Source organism: Neolamprologus multifasciatus, chromosome 1 (genome assembly GCF_963576455.1).
Source record: "Neolamprologus multifasciatus chromosome 1, fNeoMul1.2, whole genome shotgun sequence".
In the NCBI taxonomy this organism is placed as follows: Eukaryota; Metazoa; Chordata; class Actinopteri; order Cichliformes; family Cichlidae; genus Neolamprologus; species Neolamprologus multifasciatus.
The window spans coordinates 26,699,193-26,717,503 of record NC_140439.1 but is presented as its reverse complement, the minus strand read 5'-3'; the positions used below and the strand labels follow the sequence as shown (position 1 = coordinate 26,717,503).

Sequence of the window (18,311 nt, the reverse complement as noted above, 5' to 3'; positions counted from 1 at the left end):
ATTTGTCTCTCAGAAAGAGTTCATAACTTCCCTTCAACTCATTCATGTCACCTAAAAGGTAAACCTGTTTCTCCATCACCTGTTCAGCTCTGATGATTCAGTAAGGACATCTCCTGGTTTCATCCTCATGTTTCCCTCTCACCACATATCCAAACCGACATCATGACCAGCAGCTTTACAGCTGTGGCTCCAGCAAACATCAGCTGATACTAGAAATTAATATTAAATAAATTCTAACAACAGCTGATCAAGCTTAAACGTGCTGGTGTTGTTTAGTGACATCTGCTGGTTTCCTGTTTCTGGCACAAAGTGGGCGATAAACAAACAAGAGAGAAAAGCTGATCAGCTGATCACTGATCAGTTTCATGATTGAAGTAGCAACAGGAGGGGGGGGGGGGGGGTGAGAGAAGAGGCAGCTGTGCAGCGTAAAGACAGAATAAATCCAGCTTTGTGGTGTCTTTTTCCATTCTAGCTAAAGTCCGGGACAAACTGCATCTCTTCTCAGCTCAATACAAAACGTGTAATATTTTCTCTGAATGAGGGACCATTCCATTTTTAAGGAGCCGTTGGCAACTCTACTAACTAACCTTATGAATAAAATAAAGTTCAACATCAGTAACATCATAGCAGCCGAACAGCTGTATAGAAAGTCCGTCATGCTCACGCAGTACAAGTTATTGTAACTGACTGTAAAAAGTCAGCACAACGAAAATAAACTCCACCTAGATTTGGTTTATATCTGACCCAGACAGACTGCAGGTCATAACTTCTTACATGAAGTTCAGTTCACCTGACACTCGGACCGGCGGCTGCCTCGGGTCTCTCCTCCTCCTCCCCTTCCCTCATCCACCTGTTGCCTCTGTGGAAGCTCCGCCATAGCCACCACCAAACAACTGAGTTATTTTTACACATCGGCCAGCATCTGGCCAATCCACCACCTCTCATTGTTCATGCCGTTACAAAAAAAAAAAAAAAGTCATCAGCCCACCATGCAAATGTCCGATGGCTAGTCCAGCTATGTTAACTTGTTAATCTTTCGCTGAAAATTTTTTCTGCGGTGCCGTCTTTCGTGCTTGGCTCTCCTACCTTTGCTAACATGATGCTCATAGTGCAGAATCCGGTGCTGCATTCACTTACCCCCGGATATCTGAGCTTCACTGTGAAACCATAATCGTACATTTGATATTTCATTACATTTTATTGTTTTAGCTTCAGGGTGGCCAGTCTGGTTGGGGGGGTGGCCTGTGCCCCCCCCAGGCCACTCCGCTGGACACGCCACTGTGTCTAAATGCCACAGCGGTGCTGCTGACCATGTCCGTTCCTTGTTTTCCTCTGCTGGTTGTTTCCAGCAGGATAAAAACACCAAAGCTCAAATCATTTCAAACTGGTTTCTTTAACATGACAGTTCACTGTACTCGAATGGCCTCAACAGTCATCAGATCTCAATCCAGTAGAGCACTGTAGGGATGCGGTGTAACCAGAGATTTGCATCTTGTATGCGGAGTGAACAAATCTGCAGCAACAGCGTGATGCCATCATGTCAAAATGGAACAAAGTCTCTGAGGAATGTTTCCAGCATCTTGTTGAATTTATGGCACAAAGCATTAAGGTAGTTCTGAAGGCAAAAAGGCAAGATGTACCTGATATATAACACTCCTAAGCCAGTAAAGACACCAAAGATTGCTTTATTTTTGTCTAATCCAGTTTATTCTTCTTCAATAAAACAAAAAAGGGTGAAGAGGAGAAGCAAACGGTAAAGCAAAAGTTATAATTCTATAAAATTATAGAATTTTACACAAGTGACCTTCTCACTTGATATCTTAACAACCAAAAGAAAATTCAGCTCTAAACGTCAGTGTAAGTTTGAAATGTAAAATGTTAACAAGGTTAAATAAGTTTTTATTTAGGATACCAAATATTCATTCATTACGCATTCTCTTTTCATTTTTTCTACACTCCATCTGGAAAACCTTTGGAAGGTAATTATTTACTGATTTTAACTTTCAGCACACTGACTCCAGACCTATGCCCTCCATCTACAGCGCAACAAGAAAGAGGGATAACGAATTAAACGAGAGAAAATAGAGCAATCAATACAGGGAAAGATGAGAAAACCAAAGAGAAGCACAGGAAGAGGAGAATGCATGCGATCTCATCATGCTAGCTAGAAATCGCAACTTATAGTAAGGGATATTAAAGTACTGGTAAAAAGGAATCAAATACGCCCATACAAAATCTTGCTTCAAAGCTGGGAACAAAGATAACTAAAAAACATGAGGAGACCCAGACTGCCATCAGAAACTGCTACTGCAGCTTCAGATCAAATTATGTATACAGCAACGTTAGATTTTACCTGTTTGTGCTCAATGTGAACAACAGTCAACAGAGTCAAACTGTGTTTGATAGCAAAAGTACAGTAATGTGTAACAATGCAGACATTCCAGGTCCAAGTCCAAATCATAAGAACGCTTTATCCCTCACATCCTGTAAATTTTGTCGTGCTGAAGTTTGTACACATCCTGAAAAAGATTATGGATGTGAAGAGGAAATGTCTTTATGTGGAAGGTTTGCACATAATAAAGAGATAAGAGAGACAAAAAGAGGAAGACAAAATCTTCAAGTCTTCCTCAGTCACATCCTGACACTGAAGACAGGTCTCAGTTATTCAAGGACAAACTGTTTACGGTTCCCACCACCACTGTCTGTGTCTGAGTCCAAGACAGCCTGCAAGTTCTGAATATATGGACTTAGATTTCCACCAACAGTTTTATCATCCACAGTGGCAGAAACAGCCTCAAGGAATCCTAAATGAATGGAGAAAATTGTGTTGTGTAGAGCAGGAGAGAAGGATGGAAGTTGATGGGAGGAGGGAAGACTGAGCTTCAGTATCCTGAGGTGGATGATTTTAACAGGTGTTTGTGTTTCTAGAGGTTAAGGGTTATGGGTGATCGATGGCAAGGGGGGGTAAGACACTGAATTAAACTGAGGCTCGCTTGCTCGTTTGTTTCACAAAGTCCGTGCTTGGCGCAGAGTACAAAGCAGCTCTGGTCTGATTTTGAGGTAAAGAGCACAGTCTATAAACAGCGCCAAAGCCAAGGAGTACATGAAAGATAACCTTTTCTTTCTCCTTCTCCTCCTCCTCAGTTTCTTCCTTTCCTTTTCTGAGGTAAAGAGTAAAGTCTGGCTTCCAAGAAATACACTTGTGTAAAGCATTGCATTTCTTGTCTTATTCATGTCATCTTACTTCATTCATTTTTATGAAGTCGAGAGTTTGCAACAAAAGGGAACAAACTGTATATTTCCTTTGCTCTTTATTGTTTTGTCTTTCCTTGGTTTGTTTTTTTCCAAAAGGCAGCAGGGATATAATCAAGCCAACAAAAGCAGAAAACAACCAAGATAGGCGATAGTGGAATTCAAAAAGAGCAAGCATAGTTTTAAGAGAAAAAAGGTGGAGGTTTGTTTCTCCACTCTCACAAAAAAAAAAAAAAGCAAAAATCTCGAGGAAAAAAAAAAAAGACAAGAAAATAATATCCCTGTTAAAGATTCTTCTGAGGGAACGACTATTCAAGAGCACTCTTCCCCGATGCGCTGGCATGAGCGGCCCACCTTGCGGTCTAGCTTAACCATTTTGAGGACGGCGTCCTGACGTCCACGGCCCATGTGGTCAAACAGACACTCGTGCTGCTCTGGAAGCCGATGGAGCATACAGAAGACATAACCTAAAGGACGGTTGTGGATAAAAGAGACAAGGAAGGATTAATTTGTTGCCTTAAGTAAATGCACAAATATTGCAGTTGTAACTGTACACACTGCAGTTAATACATGAACTAAAGAAAAAAGATATGGCTACATAAAGCACACCTAAAACAATTTAACTAGAAATAAAATCAAAAGAGTAGCATTACTTTTAGGTCGATAATCATTTAGTCTTTAGATATACTTTTTAAATGGTCAAGGGCAGATAACATGTACTACTTGCCACAGTGCCTGTGTGTCAAAGAAGACATTCTACTTGATCGCTTCCTCTTTCAATGCTATTCCGTTTTTCAGTAGATAGCGTTTCCTCCCTCTAACTACTGTAGCACTTTCAACAAAAAGCCCTGCCAATGGTGGAGGCTTGTTAAGCTCAGGGAAGCTCGTTAGCTTTCATCATCTTAAATTCATTCATTAATACACATAATAACGCTACTGGCATTTAATAAGTAGTGATTAAAGGCCCAGTTTAACATCTGGTTCCTAGGCAATTAAAACCTATACAATTACAGCACACGCGAGTGGATTAGAAGGGAGGAAAGTTGTGTCACGTTGGACAGAATATTCCCTCTATTAAAAACCACAAATCAAACATTTTCTCCTCTGCTCACTGCTGGTATTCTCTAACAAAATGGTGAACTGAGTTTCTGTAAAATTAATGAACTGGGAAGAAACGTTGTGACTTGAGAATGTTTTTTGCATCACAAAAAACAATCTGTGAGTATACTGTAAGTTTCAAAGATTTTACAGCTAAAATCCAACATGTCTAAAATATTTATTTTACGTAGAGGCAAAAATGAATAAAGGATGAGGAAGAGCTGATGTGTGCACACACGCTGTAAAGGAAACCCTTAAACATATCCAGTTATATGGAAAATGTCAGACTGCAGGTATAATAACAGCTTGTGTGTCTGGACCTGTCAATCCCTGCTTCTGTACACCAAAAACAGACCTGGCTGCACTGCCTCTTTACCAAGGCCCAAACTGTCTCTTGCACCTGCAGCATACCACCCTTGGTTAGAAACATAGCAGATGAAGACCTTCACCTCTGGGGTTCTTCTCTGGATAACATCTATGCCTTGGTCTTGGGTGCTTCCTCCTAATCTAACCTCTAAATCTAATTGCCAGTGAGTGGGTCACCAGTTATTGTATGGCAGACATTAATTAATAGGCTAATTATTTACAAAGTGTTTTTTCATTGTGCCCGTTGCTTTACAACATGCAGCAGGCTAGCAAGGTCAAACAAACTGCAGCCACTGTGTGATTAAACCGTGCTGTATGCCCAGATTAATAATTACTTAAACCAAAGCTTACGGTCATGTTTTGAAGTAAGGTCAGAAGGCCAACAAGAAATCAAGTTTTAAGGTTGTAGTACTCCCTGTTCTCATCATCTGTTGATTGTCTTTCTGACTTTAGAAGAATTTTACATTTTAGCCACACATATAAATAATTGAGAGAGATTTCGCATTTTCCCCATTATGGGAAAAAATCACAGAAGTAATGTTTAGAAATTAGCAGGACCCCTGTTATTAGGTTAAAAGGAAATGCTTTGGTTCCTTCATCTGTTAGGTCTCCACATTAAAAGATATGATATAATTAGCTTCCAGGCATTCCAGTGCCTTCACTCTGTGTTATATTAATACCTAGTACGATAAATAGCAACTGTGTAAAAGCAGAAAACTACTGAGACTAACAGCATCGGATCAGATTCACTACTTGAGCTATTTTTTCACCCCCAATACAATCTGAAAAGCATTCATCCTTTCAGCTCATTATCAGACCTTCTTGGCTTACACTGTGGAACATTCTGCAGAACCATTAGCAAAGTAATCTGCAATTACTGCAACAGTCAGAAATCACTATAATTGCCACCATTTTGCCTTTCAGTCTGTAAAAAGCATGTTTTCATACTAAGCACTGGACTATTAAGGATGGATAGCCCGTGTATTAAGCAGCACCTGGTGGAAAAAAAAGGCAAGTCAATTTCCAATTTAGAAATTATTGCATTGGTTTAAGCAGATTGGTCTTTAAGTAGTGAAGAGCTCTGACTTTTCAAGTACTTTAATTTGTATGCAAACAAGTTGATTAGCAAGCCAAGTATTGGTTTGAACTACATTAGTGTTTGTGGTAATTGGCTTATGTTTTATGTGCAATGTGAAACATTGAGGCTTTCCTGTAATGGTCCCTCAAGGCTTGCAAAACCAGTGATAGATATATATATATATATATATATATATATATATATATATATATATATATATTTTTTTTTTTTTTTTTTTTTTTTCAACACACAAAGAAATGTCCAGGTAACGGTGCTGTGCTGGACACATAATTCACATAACTATTACTAAGCTAACCGAAGTATACTTATGTATTATCTGCATATTAACATAAGGTAATAACATGGTCTAAGGTAATATCTTTATGAATTTAACAGTATTATGCATGTACTTAATGATAATGCCCCTTTGCGTAAGTGTTCATGTGATGCGTATGTTAATACTGTACATATGAAAATGTGTCATCATACCACAGCGACAGGAACCCAGCTCTTGCTGTACCAGTTCCAGTTTGGTTTGGCAGCGATGGCAACGCTTACGGCTCCGCTGTTTAGAGCCACTGCGAGACGAGGATGAAGACGATGATGATGATGAAGACTCCTCACCCTCTGGGATCCCACCTACTCTCGCTCGCTTCTCAGGTGAAACATCACTTTCTGAATCTGAGGCTTAGAAGAGAGAGAAAAATAAGTTTAGAAAACCAAACATTTGGCTACAACTGTTTTGCTTAATTGTTGTTTTTTGTTGTTGTTTTTAGATCAGGCATTGCCAGTTAGAGCCCTGCAACAAAGGAACTGAACTTAAACTCAGCTTTTCATTTTTCTTTCAAACCCACTTTCACATTTTCATTTTAAATTTATTTGTTTATTTTACTTGTCATGTTACTAAGACTGTTGTTGTTGCTTTAGTGTGTATTTTGTAGCCACGTTTTAAATGGTGCTAAACATAAAATTTATACATCTAAGAAAAATAGTTCCTAGAGATTCTCTTAATGCAATGAAACACTGAAAGTCTGGAGCTACATTACGCTGACTTTCAGCAAAATGAATAGCAATATTGCTATAGCTTAGTATTTTGCATCTTTATTCCGATTCTATCGAGTTAAATCAGACTAGACTGTGATTACATTACATATAAAAATTAATTCAATGAAAATTAATCTGTTTTGTACTACAGACACAAAAATGCAAAGTGTAACAAATTTAAAATGGTTTGAAATAATAAATCTAAAGCAACTGAAGCCAAAATCCTTCTTTACTTTTTATTGCCATGGAATAAACAATACAAAACCTGAGGAACCTAAAAAAAACCTCCAATACACCATTGTCAGAATTGGTCTATTCTGTAACTGGGATTGCACAGATGATGGCAAACTGGAACTAAACTCTTCTTTGTGTTCATTTTTTTTTTTTAAAAAAAAAAAAAAAAAAAAAAAAAAAAAAGAGCGAGATTGATAGTTCTCCTGCATTAAATTACGTGCAGCCCAGCACCTGAGACAGCAAGAGAATGTAGCAAGGTTTCACTGGTTGGCTAGAATTTCAACTCAGCTTTTCTCATCAATCCTGCAGACTTTTTCACTGGCCTGGCCGAAATGCAGATCAGCGCTCAATAAATCTCTGAGAACTAGGCCAAGCTGAACAGTTAGATCCCCTCCTAGTCTGCTCCATCGATCCCTTTGTGTGTATGTGTGTCTGCACATGTGCAATTGCATGTTGTGGAAAAAAAATTCATTCTTGCCTGCTTTTTGTTATCCTAGAAGATCTCGGCACCCAATTTAGCAAGCTGTAACATCAAATTTAAATGTAAGTGAACAACTATAAGTTAAAGGAGGAAAATATGTGAAGGCAGGGCATTTGCACTGTAAACTGATGAGCGGTTGGTTGACTTAATGTTGTTTTAATTCAAGATTAAATATTGAACAAAAGGTAAAGTCAAAGTGTATCCAGTGTCTAAAATGAAATACAGATGGCCCCAATTTAGAGAGATTGTAAAAAGTTAAATGTCAACTCAACCAACAGTAAAAGGTTTAAATGACGCTGTGTATGTGTATTACTAGACATGATCCCGCTTTTTTAGACAAGGGATCAGCATGTTCACACACCTTTACTGAGCCTATCCTACTCTGTACTAGACATTGTCGTGTGTCAGTGTGCACGCATGAGTTTAGCAAGTTGTGCCACCTAAGGGTGAAAGAACAATAAAAGCAATCTGCAATAGGAAATAGTCTGGCTGTTTTATAGACCTCATTCAGTAGATTCCCATTAGTGCTAATGATAATGCTGTCCTTCACAGATGCACATGTGGTGTGCCACTGTGACCCATTTCCTCTTCATTAATCAAAATCTATATTTTTAATCTATAGAATCAAATCAAGTTGCTGCTAACCATCAAGCGACAATTCTCTTTCTATGTGACTTTTGCCATTTAAATCTCCATACTGCATGTCGATGTTATCATTCCGCGCAACAACTACATGTGGATATACTGCATATTCATGGTGTTCATTCACTCTAGTACAGCATGATTGGCTTGGCACATTCTGTTGCATCAGTAATATCCTGCTGTCCGCTACTTGTCCTGGAAGAACCATTAACCCAGCCATGTTCGATCAGTTCAATGCTATTGACGCTAATGGGTGCTCCAATTTGAACTTTCCAAGTGCACATGACTAAAACATACAAACAAAATGCAACAGTGTATATTGTAGTAGTATAGAACTGAGGTATACCTGACTCAAATGTACGTTTTGTCGGAGTGGAGAATGAACCCAAGACTGTGTCGTTGCTGGATGCTCCTGAGGCAGAAAATAGTTTAAAAAAAAAAAGAAAAAAAAAAAGAAAAGAAAAAAGAAGGGAAAGAGATCAAAATGCGTAAAAGAACCAAAGAAGAAGGAAAAGAAGATTAGTTTCTTACTTTAATGTAATTTTTCAACTGAAAAAAATAATTATTTAGCAATTTAAAAAAATGTAAAAAAAAATAAAAAAATGCAATTAAAGATCAAAATTACTACCCTTTAGACATGTAAATAAATGTTTAAACTGTATTAGATTGACAGACTAGGTGATGTGTTACAGGGACACTGTTTAAAACCCTAAGAGGCTGAGGACAAAAGCTGTCGAGGAATCTGCTGGTGGTTGCCCAGATACTCGGGTACCATCTTCAATATGGAAGCAGGATGAAAAGACCGTGACTGAGGCGTGCGAAATCCTTTATTATGCAATGAGGTTTTTTTTCCTCCTTGCAGCAACTATGATAGATATCTGTGAAGGAAAGACCGCAGTGTGCATGTGTACAGGCTGGAGCCAGCCAAGAGGCAGTGTGGCTGTGGGTGGTAAAAAGGTGGTAAAAAGATAAAGAGTTGCACCAAATATGTGTTATATGATCCACCTGTTCCTTATATAGTTTTAAAGGAGTTTGTAAAAAGTGTGTAACACTAGAAACGCAACCGAGTCAAATATCTTGACTTTTTCAGGAATGGTGACATTAAACACTTTCCTAGCTAGTAATGTGGTATTATTTACTCAGTCTAAGCAATATGATTCTATGATTACATCCAAATGATTTTCTGCTGTGGAGCCAAATATTTGAGCATCAGTTTCAGGCATTAAATTGAAATACATTCAGTCACTGGTCAGACAAGTATAATTTGTTAGTGGCAGATAAATAAGGGATCAAAACCAGGAGTTTGTGAAGCTTTAAATAGCCAGATCGAAGAGTTATATGTACATGTTACATGTGGAGCTTGGGAGCTTGAGGGTCCTGCGCAGTATCTTAGGACTGCGCTCTTCTGGACAGAGATCTCCGCTGTTGTTCCCTGGATCTGCTGCTGGAACCACTCGCCTAGCTTGGGAGTCACTGCACCTAGTGCTCCGATTACCACTGGGACCACCGTCACCTTCACCCTCCACATCTTCTCGAGCTCTTCTCTGAGCCCTTGGTATTTCTCCAGCTTCTCGTGTTCCTTCTTCCTGATGTTGCTGTCATTTGGAACCGCTACATCGATCACTACGGCCGTCTTCTCATGTTTGTCTACCACCACTATGTCCAGTTGGTTAGCCACCACCATTTTGTCCGTCTGTATCTGGAAGTCCCACAGGATCTTAGCTCGGTCATTCTCCACCACCCTTGGGGGCGTCTTCCATTTTGACCTCGGCACTTCCAGGCCATATTTGGTACAGATGTTTCTGTATACTATGCCGGCCACTTGGTTATGCCGTTCTATGTATGCCCTGCCTGCTAGCATCTTGCAGGTACTTGGTGGTTGCAGCTTTCCTAGCTGCCTCTTAATGGTTCCCATTCGCCTGCGGGATCCCCAGGTACTTGTAACTGTCTTCTATGTCTGCAATATTGCCTTCTGGTAGTTTGTTCCCTTCCGTTCTGACTACCTTCCCTCTCTTTGTTACCATCTGACTACACTTCTCCAGCCTGAATGACATCCCGATGCCATTGCTGTATATACTGGTAGTGTGGATCAGTGAATCGATGTCTCATTTACTCTTGGCATACAGCTTGATGTCATCCATGTACAGGAGGTGGCTGACAACTGCTCCGTTCTGTAGTCTGTATCCTTCTTGTAATCAATCCAGACAGTGCACAGGTTGGTCAGCCTGGTCTTGCAGTCTCGGCTGACTGTTCTGTCTACCAGTAGCTGGTGTTTTGCGCCTCTGGTATTCTTGCCAATCCCTTTCTGTTCATCTTAGCCGATATGATGCCTGATAGGAGCTTCCATGTAGTACTGAGGCAGGTTATTGGTCGGTAGTTGGATGGGACCGGTCCCTTCTTGGGGTCCTTGGGGATCAGGACTGTCCGACCTTCGGTTAGCCATTCCAGGTGTCTCTCGTCAACTAGCAGCTGGTTCATTTGTGCTGCCAGACGCTCGTGGAGTGCAGTCAGCTTCTTCAGCCAGTAGGCGTCAACCATGTCGGGGTCTGGTGCTGTCCAACTCTTCATACTAGAAACCCTTGCTTGGATGTGATTGGATGCCACCATGATGGTTACTGGACCCTGTTCAGGGAGGTTGCTATGGTCTGCCCTCAGATCCACTAGCCACTGAGCATTGCCGTTATGGGTTGCGCCCTTCTCCCATATGCTCTTCCAGTATTGCTCTGTCTCCAGCCTTGGTGGTGCTGTTCTCTTATTGTTCCCTTGCCACTGAGAGTACACCTTTGCTGGTTCTGTGGAGAACAGCTGGTTTATTCTCCTGCCTTCTATCTCTCTGGTGTACCTCCCCAAGCGGCTGGCCAAGGCTGTGAGTCTTTGCTTGGCAGTTTCCAAGGCCTCAGGTATGGACAGCTTGCTGTATTTTTTTATGCACCTTCTTTGTCGCACCTTTCTGCAACTCCGTTAGTTGGCTGACCTACCTCCGTGCTACTTTGATCTTGCCCTCTAGCCTCCTTCTCCATGGAGGTTACTGCTCCTTGTGGCTGTTCAACTTATAGACAAGCATCTCACTGATCACTGCTGCCGTATTGTAGATCAGCTTGTTAGTCTCGGTAAGCGTGGCTGTAGGTATCATCCGTAGTGCTGCATTAACATCATCGAGCAGACCTTTTGGTACTTCACGTAATCTTGGTAACCGGCTACGGGGGATCCAGGTTTCAAGCTCGGCCATAATCCTATCTTTCAGGTCAGTTCCTCTCGCACTCAACGATCCTTCTCCTATCGCACTTGGGGCTTTGTACCCAATCTCGGGTGGGGGTGATGATATCTTCCCCCTGACCTGGCGTCCTGCCTCCCCCTTGCCGTAGCATTTATGTTGTACCTCGTCAATCTCTAGCTGTGAGAGCAGTCCCTTCTTTTGAATGTTGGAACACTGAGCTACTAGTTGTTTCGCCTTCATTGTGGATGTTGGGTATTGAAGAATCCATAGGTCCCTCATCCTATTCATGTAACCCTTTCCGCCAGGGTTACTTGCGTAGTAGCATTCCAACAACGCCCTGTTTTCGTGTCTTGCCCACGGATGCCTTCTTGTTCAAGTAGCCCACTTCTCGTCAGGGTGCCCTGTTTCCTCAACCACTGACGTGGACATTGTTGATCCGGGCGACGTCTGAGCCGGCATGCCTTCATATTTATCTGTCTTGCTCATGTGTGCGGTAGGCTCACTTAGCATAGGGGGTCTAGCCTTACAGTTTTGGTCTTTTATTATTTTAATAACATAATAAAAGACCAGGTTAGTGTGGCATTTTTTATACCATTTCTGCACATCCGTTTTGTAGCCACTTTATTTTTCTGTTATGAATTGGCCTCCACAAATAACCTTGTCACTGTATAGCAATGACTGATGCCCTGGCAATTGTAGGTGTCCTCTTAAAACCTTCACTTCTGAATAGATGCCCTTTCCTATCATTCTATCTGTGCCATGAGGACAAATATAGCCAGGACAGGGATACTGCAGCTGCTGCTTGAGCTGGCAGAATCTACTAACAGTGTTCTAAAGAAAAACGCTCTCATCTAAAAGCTCTGGTTTTGACAACTCAATTTTATAAAGGCACACATTAACTCACTTCTAAATTTGAAATCTACGAATCATACATTGTTTCCATGTGTAGGGTGCACATTACAAATTACACACATTATATTACCAAGCCTTTAAGTTCATAATATTATAAAGTGTAAATGTTCACTACCCATAGATCCAAAGGAAAAACTTGCTGATTGTCTTACCGTCCTGAACAGGTAGGGATGTCACTCCTATCTCTCCGGGCAAAGGGTCTTCTGATATGAGGGACTGACTAATGCTGTTGTTTGTTTCATTACAGAACATGTCTGCTTGACTGGTGTTAGAGTTTGAAGAGGCCTTTGGAGCACAGTCGTCGTTTGGCTGTTTCTTTTGAGTGTCTATGGAAACATGGACATGAGGACATTTTCTTTGTTTGGAGGTTTTAAGACAGAAAAATCAGTCAACAAACTCCCACTAAAACAATAACTTACCTGCAAAACATTTTGAGCAGAGATTCATGGTTTTGCTTGACCTGAGGAAAAGGAATGGAACACAATTGTGTTAATAGAGCAGTCCGAGTGTTAAAAACAGTTTTGCAGTAAAAGGTATAAGATAAAACAGACGAGAGGCTAAGATAAAAGTGAGAGTGAGCGGTGACATGTATCTTTTTGGCTATATTTTTGCTCATGTACACTTACAAAAATATAAATTCCAATTAGAAATCCTAGACTCTATTTTTATTTTATTTTTTTTCTTGATTAAATCTATTTTAAACACTTTTCATACAACTATCCAGTTTTCAAAACTCAAGAAAACAAACCTGTCACACATAGTGTCTGTACAATGTAAAATAAACTGATTTGTTGCAGTATAAACTAAAGTATGGATTATTGCTACAAGTACAGGGCATATCAAAAAGAATCTTCTGACTTCAAAGAACTTTAATTCTGCAGACGTTCACCAGTAACGATCAAAACACATACTCTTAGAGAGAGGGGCTTTCTGAGTTTCATCTGGTTGGCAGTATATAGCATAACAGAATTATCTTTGAGTTTGATCAGTTTGATTGTACAGACATAAGTGCGTCGGGGGGGGGGGGACATATTGAGCAGCTGTGAATACAAAACATAGGTTTTGTATGTAAAACTTTATAGTCAGCCATGTATTTTAAAATGTACCACAAACTTTGATGTTCATTACCTAAAGAAATTGGATAATTCTTTTTGACACACCCTGGAGATGCCAGTCCTCCAACGTATTTACCAGAAAAATCTGAACAGTCAATATAAGTACATATTTACATTATGTTTCTGTGTTTTGGATTTAGATTCTTTCTCTCACTTTGATCACAGGGTTCTTAAAACTACTTTAAGATGAGCTGAACAAAAGTCATCTAGTTCCCTCTGATTGTTATGAAACTCCCCATAGTATGTTAATGGGAATACAGACTCAAAGCTAGTGGTTAGCAGTAAGGGTTAAAGTATCAGTGTGGTAGTTAGAGTTTTCTCAACATACTTTTCCTTCCTGAAGGCAGATAAAGACTTTTGATATAAGTTATCTATTGTCATGGAGCCTTGCTGATTTCAGTGGAACAGCTCTTTCACAACAGATGGCTCTGGGTTTAGTCTGAGAAAGGCTCCTCTCATTTCCTCTCCAGCCTTCGTCCTTACTGTCTGTGCACTGAGCGTGACGGTCGCTGCTATCAGTCACATTCTATTTATTTTGGGCGCTCCATTGCACACCTTTGTCCTCATTTCTAAATTTGGGGTCAGCTGCAGTCAACCTGAGGGCTTTCTGTCAGTCTCCTGGTGTGTAGTCTCAGGTATAAAAGGGAAAGGATGAAGCAAGAAGTTAGGAAAGAGGAGAAACCTCATCATTACACGCAGACAGGGAGGAAGCCAATGCTGGGTAAACATCAAGTCATATCCTCTTATCAACCTTACAATCAGAGGTAATCAAACTACAGATTCATTAAGGAAATTAAAAGGATGAGGAAGGGTGAGAAAAACTATGCAGGAGAAAAAACAGCTCCATGGCTGTTAAGCTGACTGAAGCCTGAACAGAGTGCACACAACATGTCTATTTCATAGTTGGCCTACTGCTGTTACTAATGAGAATATCTGATTGGAACAGACAGGAAGACAGGCTCCACTGCCTCTGTGATTCAGCCTGAGTGACACAAAGGAGTGAGATATTGGAAGGGTGATAAATGTTTTGAAGAAATTAGTTTTTAATAAATTCTCCTGACATGAGCAGGTAAATGAAAGACAACATAAATACAGCTAGAACTCAGGTGAAAGAAAGCAATCAAAGCATAGTATCACCAGTGCATGTGGCTCAATTACTTTTAAGATGATGGTATACCTTTACTGGGGGTAAAAAAGTAACGGCAAAGGACTGAACTGTTTTAGTTTTATGTTACTGGGGAAGCAGACATACCATGCAGTTCTTCATGTGTGCTAGAAATACCTATGTTATTTTAGGCGATGTGTTTCTCAAAAGAAACTGTAAGGGTGGCACATTATCAAACAAACACCCAATTTTGAATTCAAACGGTAATCTTAAATACACTAAAATTGAAGGTCATACTTTGGAAAGAACAGCTCTTAGATTGCCTAAAGGATTTTTAATGTTTTTCTCAATGCTAATTTCCATAATTATGCTTTTTTGCCTCCCCATCCTCTTACACACACAGAAAAATGCCTGGAGTGAACACTGACCTGAACAGTTTCAAAAAACTAGCTTATTGACATTTCATAAAAGACAACTTAGCATTACCCTTACAACTTACACAGCTGAGCAGTCAACTGGAACATAGACGGATAAGCAGATCAGGTGGCTGCTTGCGAGTAGATCTCACAAATAGAAGAAAGTTAAATAGAAAGGGACATTTGATGCTAAACTATAGAGTTTGGATACATCATTGCTGACTTTTTTAACTTCCTATTATAGTACAGAACAGCTTGCTCTCTGCTTTGGCTTTCTTTCTGAAAATGACACAATCTACAAACTACTGCGAGGCACACAATCAGTGCTTGTATTGATCCAAAATGTTTTGGTGTGGATAGCAATACAGAACAAGTTATTAAACTAAGTGACTGGTTAATTAGTTGACTAATCCAGTCATTTTGCACAGCCTTGTCAACAGCGATTGCCATTACTTTCAGCATTATACATCTTTTCTGCTAATATGAAATCTTTAAAATGGGCTGGTGCTATCATGATTTTGCCATTCAGTACAAATAAAATGTTTTATATCCATGTGGGTACATGATGATGTAAAATATTGATTCAATAAGTGAATTGTTGTTTATGTGCAAGGCAGCTTAAAAACTGCTTTCCCAAAACTGTTAAATTAAATGTGGCCAAGAAATGGTTGAAGTTCACTCTGTCATTACAGCCACATTAAAATATGTTTTCTCACAGCCTAAGTGCAAAATTTAGAAAATCATTCATTAGTAAAATAATAAAATAATCAGAAGGCACAAAATAAATGTGCCCTTTTTTGCACCTACTCGCATACGGACTACAAGTGGAGGTCACGGAAATGGGTGAAGTGCTGATGACAACATGCTATGTTACCATAAATGTACTAAAAGCTTAAGTTAGTGTTGACTTATTCCTTGTCAGTTTAATCAAATACCTCGCACCTGACCTTCTCAAATTTGTCTGAGAAAAAATAAAAATAAAATCATTTTAGAAAGAGCAAGTGTCTGATACTAATTGTGACAGTATTCACTTTCATTTTCCCAATATGAACTTTTGGAATATTCATATTTATGTATGACAGCCAAATATTTTCAGAAGCAGTGCAAGACGTTTTCAATTTATGCATCCTCACAGCCCAGCAAACAGTTATTTCTGGCCAAGATATGTCCCTGTGTCCTTGGTACCATTACAACGGATACCACCACTGGTAGCAGATAAGTTGTTGGAGGATGGCATAAAAAATGAGTCTAAATAAATAATACTAGCTATTCAAGTAACAGAACTTATGCAGTCCACACTCATAATTGTTGATACTTATTAACTTGTTTTTAAAGCAAATCTGTGGTCTACTTAAAACATAAAAAAAAAAAAATTAAAGACATTTGATGTACTAAAAAAATAAAATATTGAGTCATCATGCTTAGTTTTGGTACTGTAACAAACCTATTTAAACACTTCTCCCAAAGCCAAGGCGGTATGAATATGATTATTTGTGTGCCAACTCCACAAATATTTAAATGCTTCGTAAACTCTAGTCAGGTAGAAAAAACTTATGTCTTTGGTCATGGAAAACACATTCTCTGATGAGAGTTGGTGACTGACATTGCAGTGTCTTTTGTATTGTAAGTCATTTCCATACTAATCCAAAGGTTAGTGAATAAAGTGGCATTTCTGTAAAATATACACAAACTGAATGAGACACTTGTGAGTTCCAATAGTGTCATTTCACTTTGTGAGAACTAATTTTGGGATCCTCTCTTGTCTGGCTAAGTGCTACATTTCTCTGATTTTTTAACCACTGAGCTGAAAACTTAAGACTACAAGTGTTTATAAATGCCTATCATAAATACGTCCACTAAAGTACAATATTTTGCATCCATTTTTTCCTAAAATACAACAATGTGGGCTACTTTTTAAAATTCGACATATGAAGAACTAGCCAAAGAGTGATAATACTAATACATTTTTTTAACCGGTCCATATTACAAAACCTAATTTGGGCTCATATGTGTTGCAAAGTTAACATATGCCTCAACACACATGAATCAAATTGTACACAACAGGATTATTGCACAGTGCCAGTTTGTCTGTGCAACCCCGGCACATTCAGTTTAAAGTACCAGTTGCTCGTTTCTTTCTGCTAGAGTCTGGTTCATGGAGACACTTTGATGTCTCTAAGTAACTGCTTCATGCATGAACTTAACACGTTAACTATCCAGTTGATTAACACTTTCACACCTGTCAGGCTTACCCCAGATTCCCTACCCTGCTTCCTTCCTTTACAGGAAAAGGTTACCGAGGCCAACTGGTGTTAGCTAGTAGCTAATGCTACAAAACAATGGGGAGGGGGTAATAAGGAGAAAAGCAGCTCATCCCTGTTTGAGCTGCTAATGCTAGTGGCTATCGACTCTGCTAGCTACTGGCAGAGAAAGAAAGCGTTAGAAAGCGAGACGTTTGACAGGTTATTCTGCTTACCCCCAGAACCCACAGGGGCAGCGAGGGGGTATAACGTTAACGTTACTCGGAGGCTTGCTGCCCTCGCTCCCCGTGTCGCCCATGTCTGTCTCCCGTGTCAAGCTGTCGGTGTAGCAGGTGAATCCGTGGATGGAGTGAGGGCCTCGTATTTGCGTTTAGATCCCCTTGGCTTTGATAAGCATACAACCGTCACTCTGCCCAGATAATTCTTCCGAGTTTCAATGTAGGGTAGACAATTTGACGACACAAGCGGCCACCTAGTCCGTCAAATTAAAGTAGTTGAAGTCGACGTTAAGACGCTGGGGCCGTCAAAGCCAGCAACGGACGGAACCACCGGGGATCCTGGGCCGATCAGCTGGAGTGAGGAACGAACCACTGGCAGAGAGGGGGAGGTGTGTGAGGAACACGAAAGACAAAAGTTAGATTGACGTGTTTGTACAAACTGTTAAGGGACACGGAATAACGATATAATAATTGTTAGCATTGTGTATACAGAAATGATATTTGAACTCGGTAAATGACTCATTTAAAATAATTCATTTTAAAAGCGTTATCATGGTATGATCCAGACAAAACCACAGTTAAAAAGCCCAGAGCTCTGAAAGTGTCTCTGAGAGTGTTTTGTTCACTTAAAAACAAAGTTATCCTCCCAGGATGTATCTTAGAAATGTAAAATGATGTGATAGGCTGTGACAGATCCTTTTCACTGGGCATATTTTGACGCGTCTCGGTAGCAGTTAAAAAAACAAAACAAAACAAAACAAAGCCCCCCAAAAACATGTATAAACAAAATTAAAACTGTAGTATGCATAGTTATTATAAAGGAATATTTAAAACACAAACATCTGAATTTAAAAATCTAGATAGATAAATAG

The 18,311-nt window shown here is 39.7% G+C and overlaps 1 protein-coding gene across 3 annotated transcripts; it reads right to left on the bottom strand.

Annotated features, from left to right (window-relative positions):
* Positions 1 to 1,684: 1,684 nt before the first annotated feature.
* On the bottom strand, positions 1,685 to 17,810 carry LOC146525883 (AN1-type zinc finger protein 3-like). 3 transcript variants are annotated; one of them, XM_085137816.1, is made up of 6 exons: positions 17,437 to 17,808; positions 12,744 to 12,784; positions 12,477 to 12,650; positions 8,542 to 8,607; positions 6,284 to 6,481; positions 1,685 to 3,719 (listed from the first exon to the last, which is right to left on the bottom strand). In XM_085137816.1, the coding sequence occupies exons 1-6, from the start codon at positions 17,517 to 17,519 to the stop codon at positions 3,565 to 3,567; spliced, it is 717 nt and encodes a 238-aa protein (XP_084993942.1). In that variant the 5' UTR covers positions 17,520 to 17,808; the 3' UTR covers positions 1,685 to 3,564. The 3 variants fall into 3 exon arrangements, with proteins under 3 accessions (XP_084993942.1, XP_084994107.1, XP_084994020.1); XM_085137981.1 differs by lacking the exon at positions 17,437 to 17,808 and adding an exon at positions 13,995 to 17,430; XM_085137894.1 differs by lacking the exon at positions 8,542 to 8,607 and having other exon boundaries at positions 17,437 to 17,810.
* Positions 17,811 to 18,311: the final 501 nt, after the last annotated feature.

Bases quoted from the DNA above. Each gene is read 5' to 3' on its own strand.
- LOC146525883 (XM_085137816.1), bottom strand. From the start codon at position 17,519: ATGGGCGACACGGGGAGCGAGGGCAGCAAGCCTCCGAGTAACGTTAAC. The intron at 12,651-12,743 runs GTAAGTTATTGT...ATGTTTCCATAG, and splicing joins CTGCTCAAAATGTTTTGCAG to ACACTCAAAAGAAACAGCCA. The intron at 3,720-6,283 runs GTATGATGACAC...ACCGTCCTTTAG, and splicing joins GCTGGGTTCCTGTCGCTGTG to GTTATGTCTTCTGTATGCTC.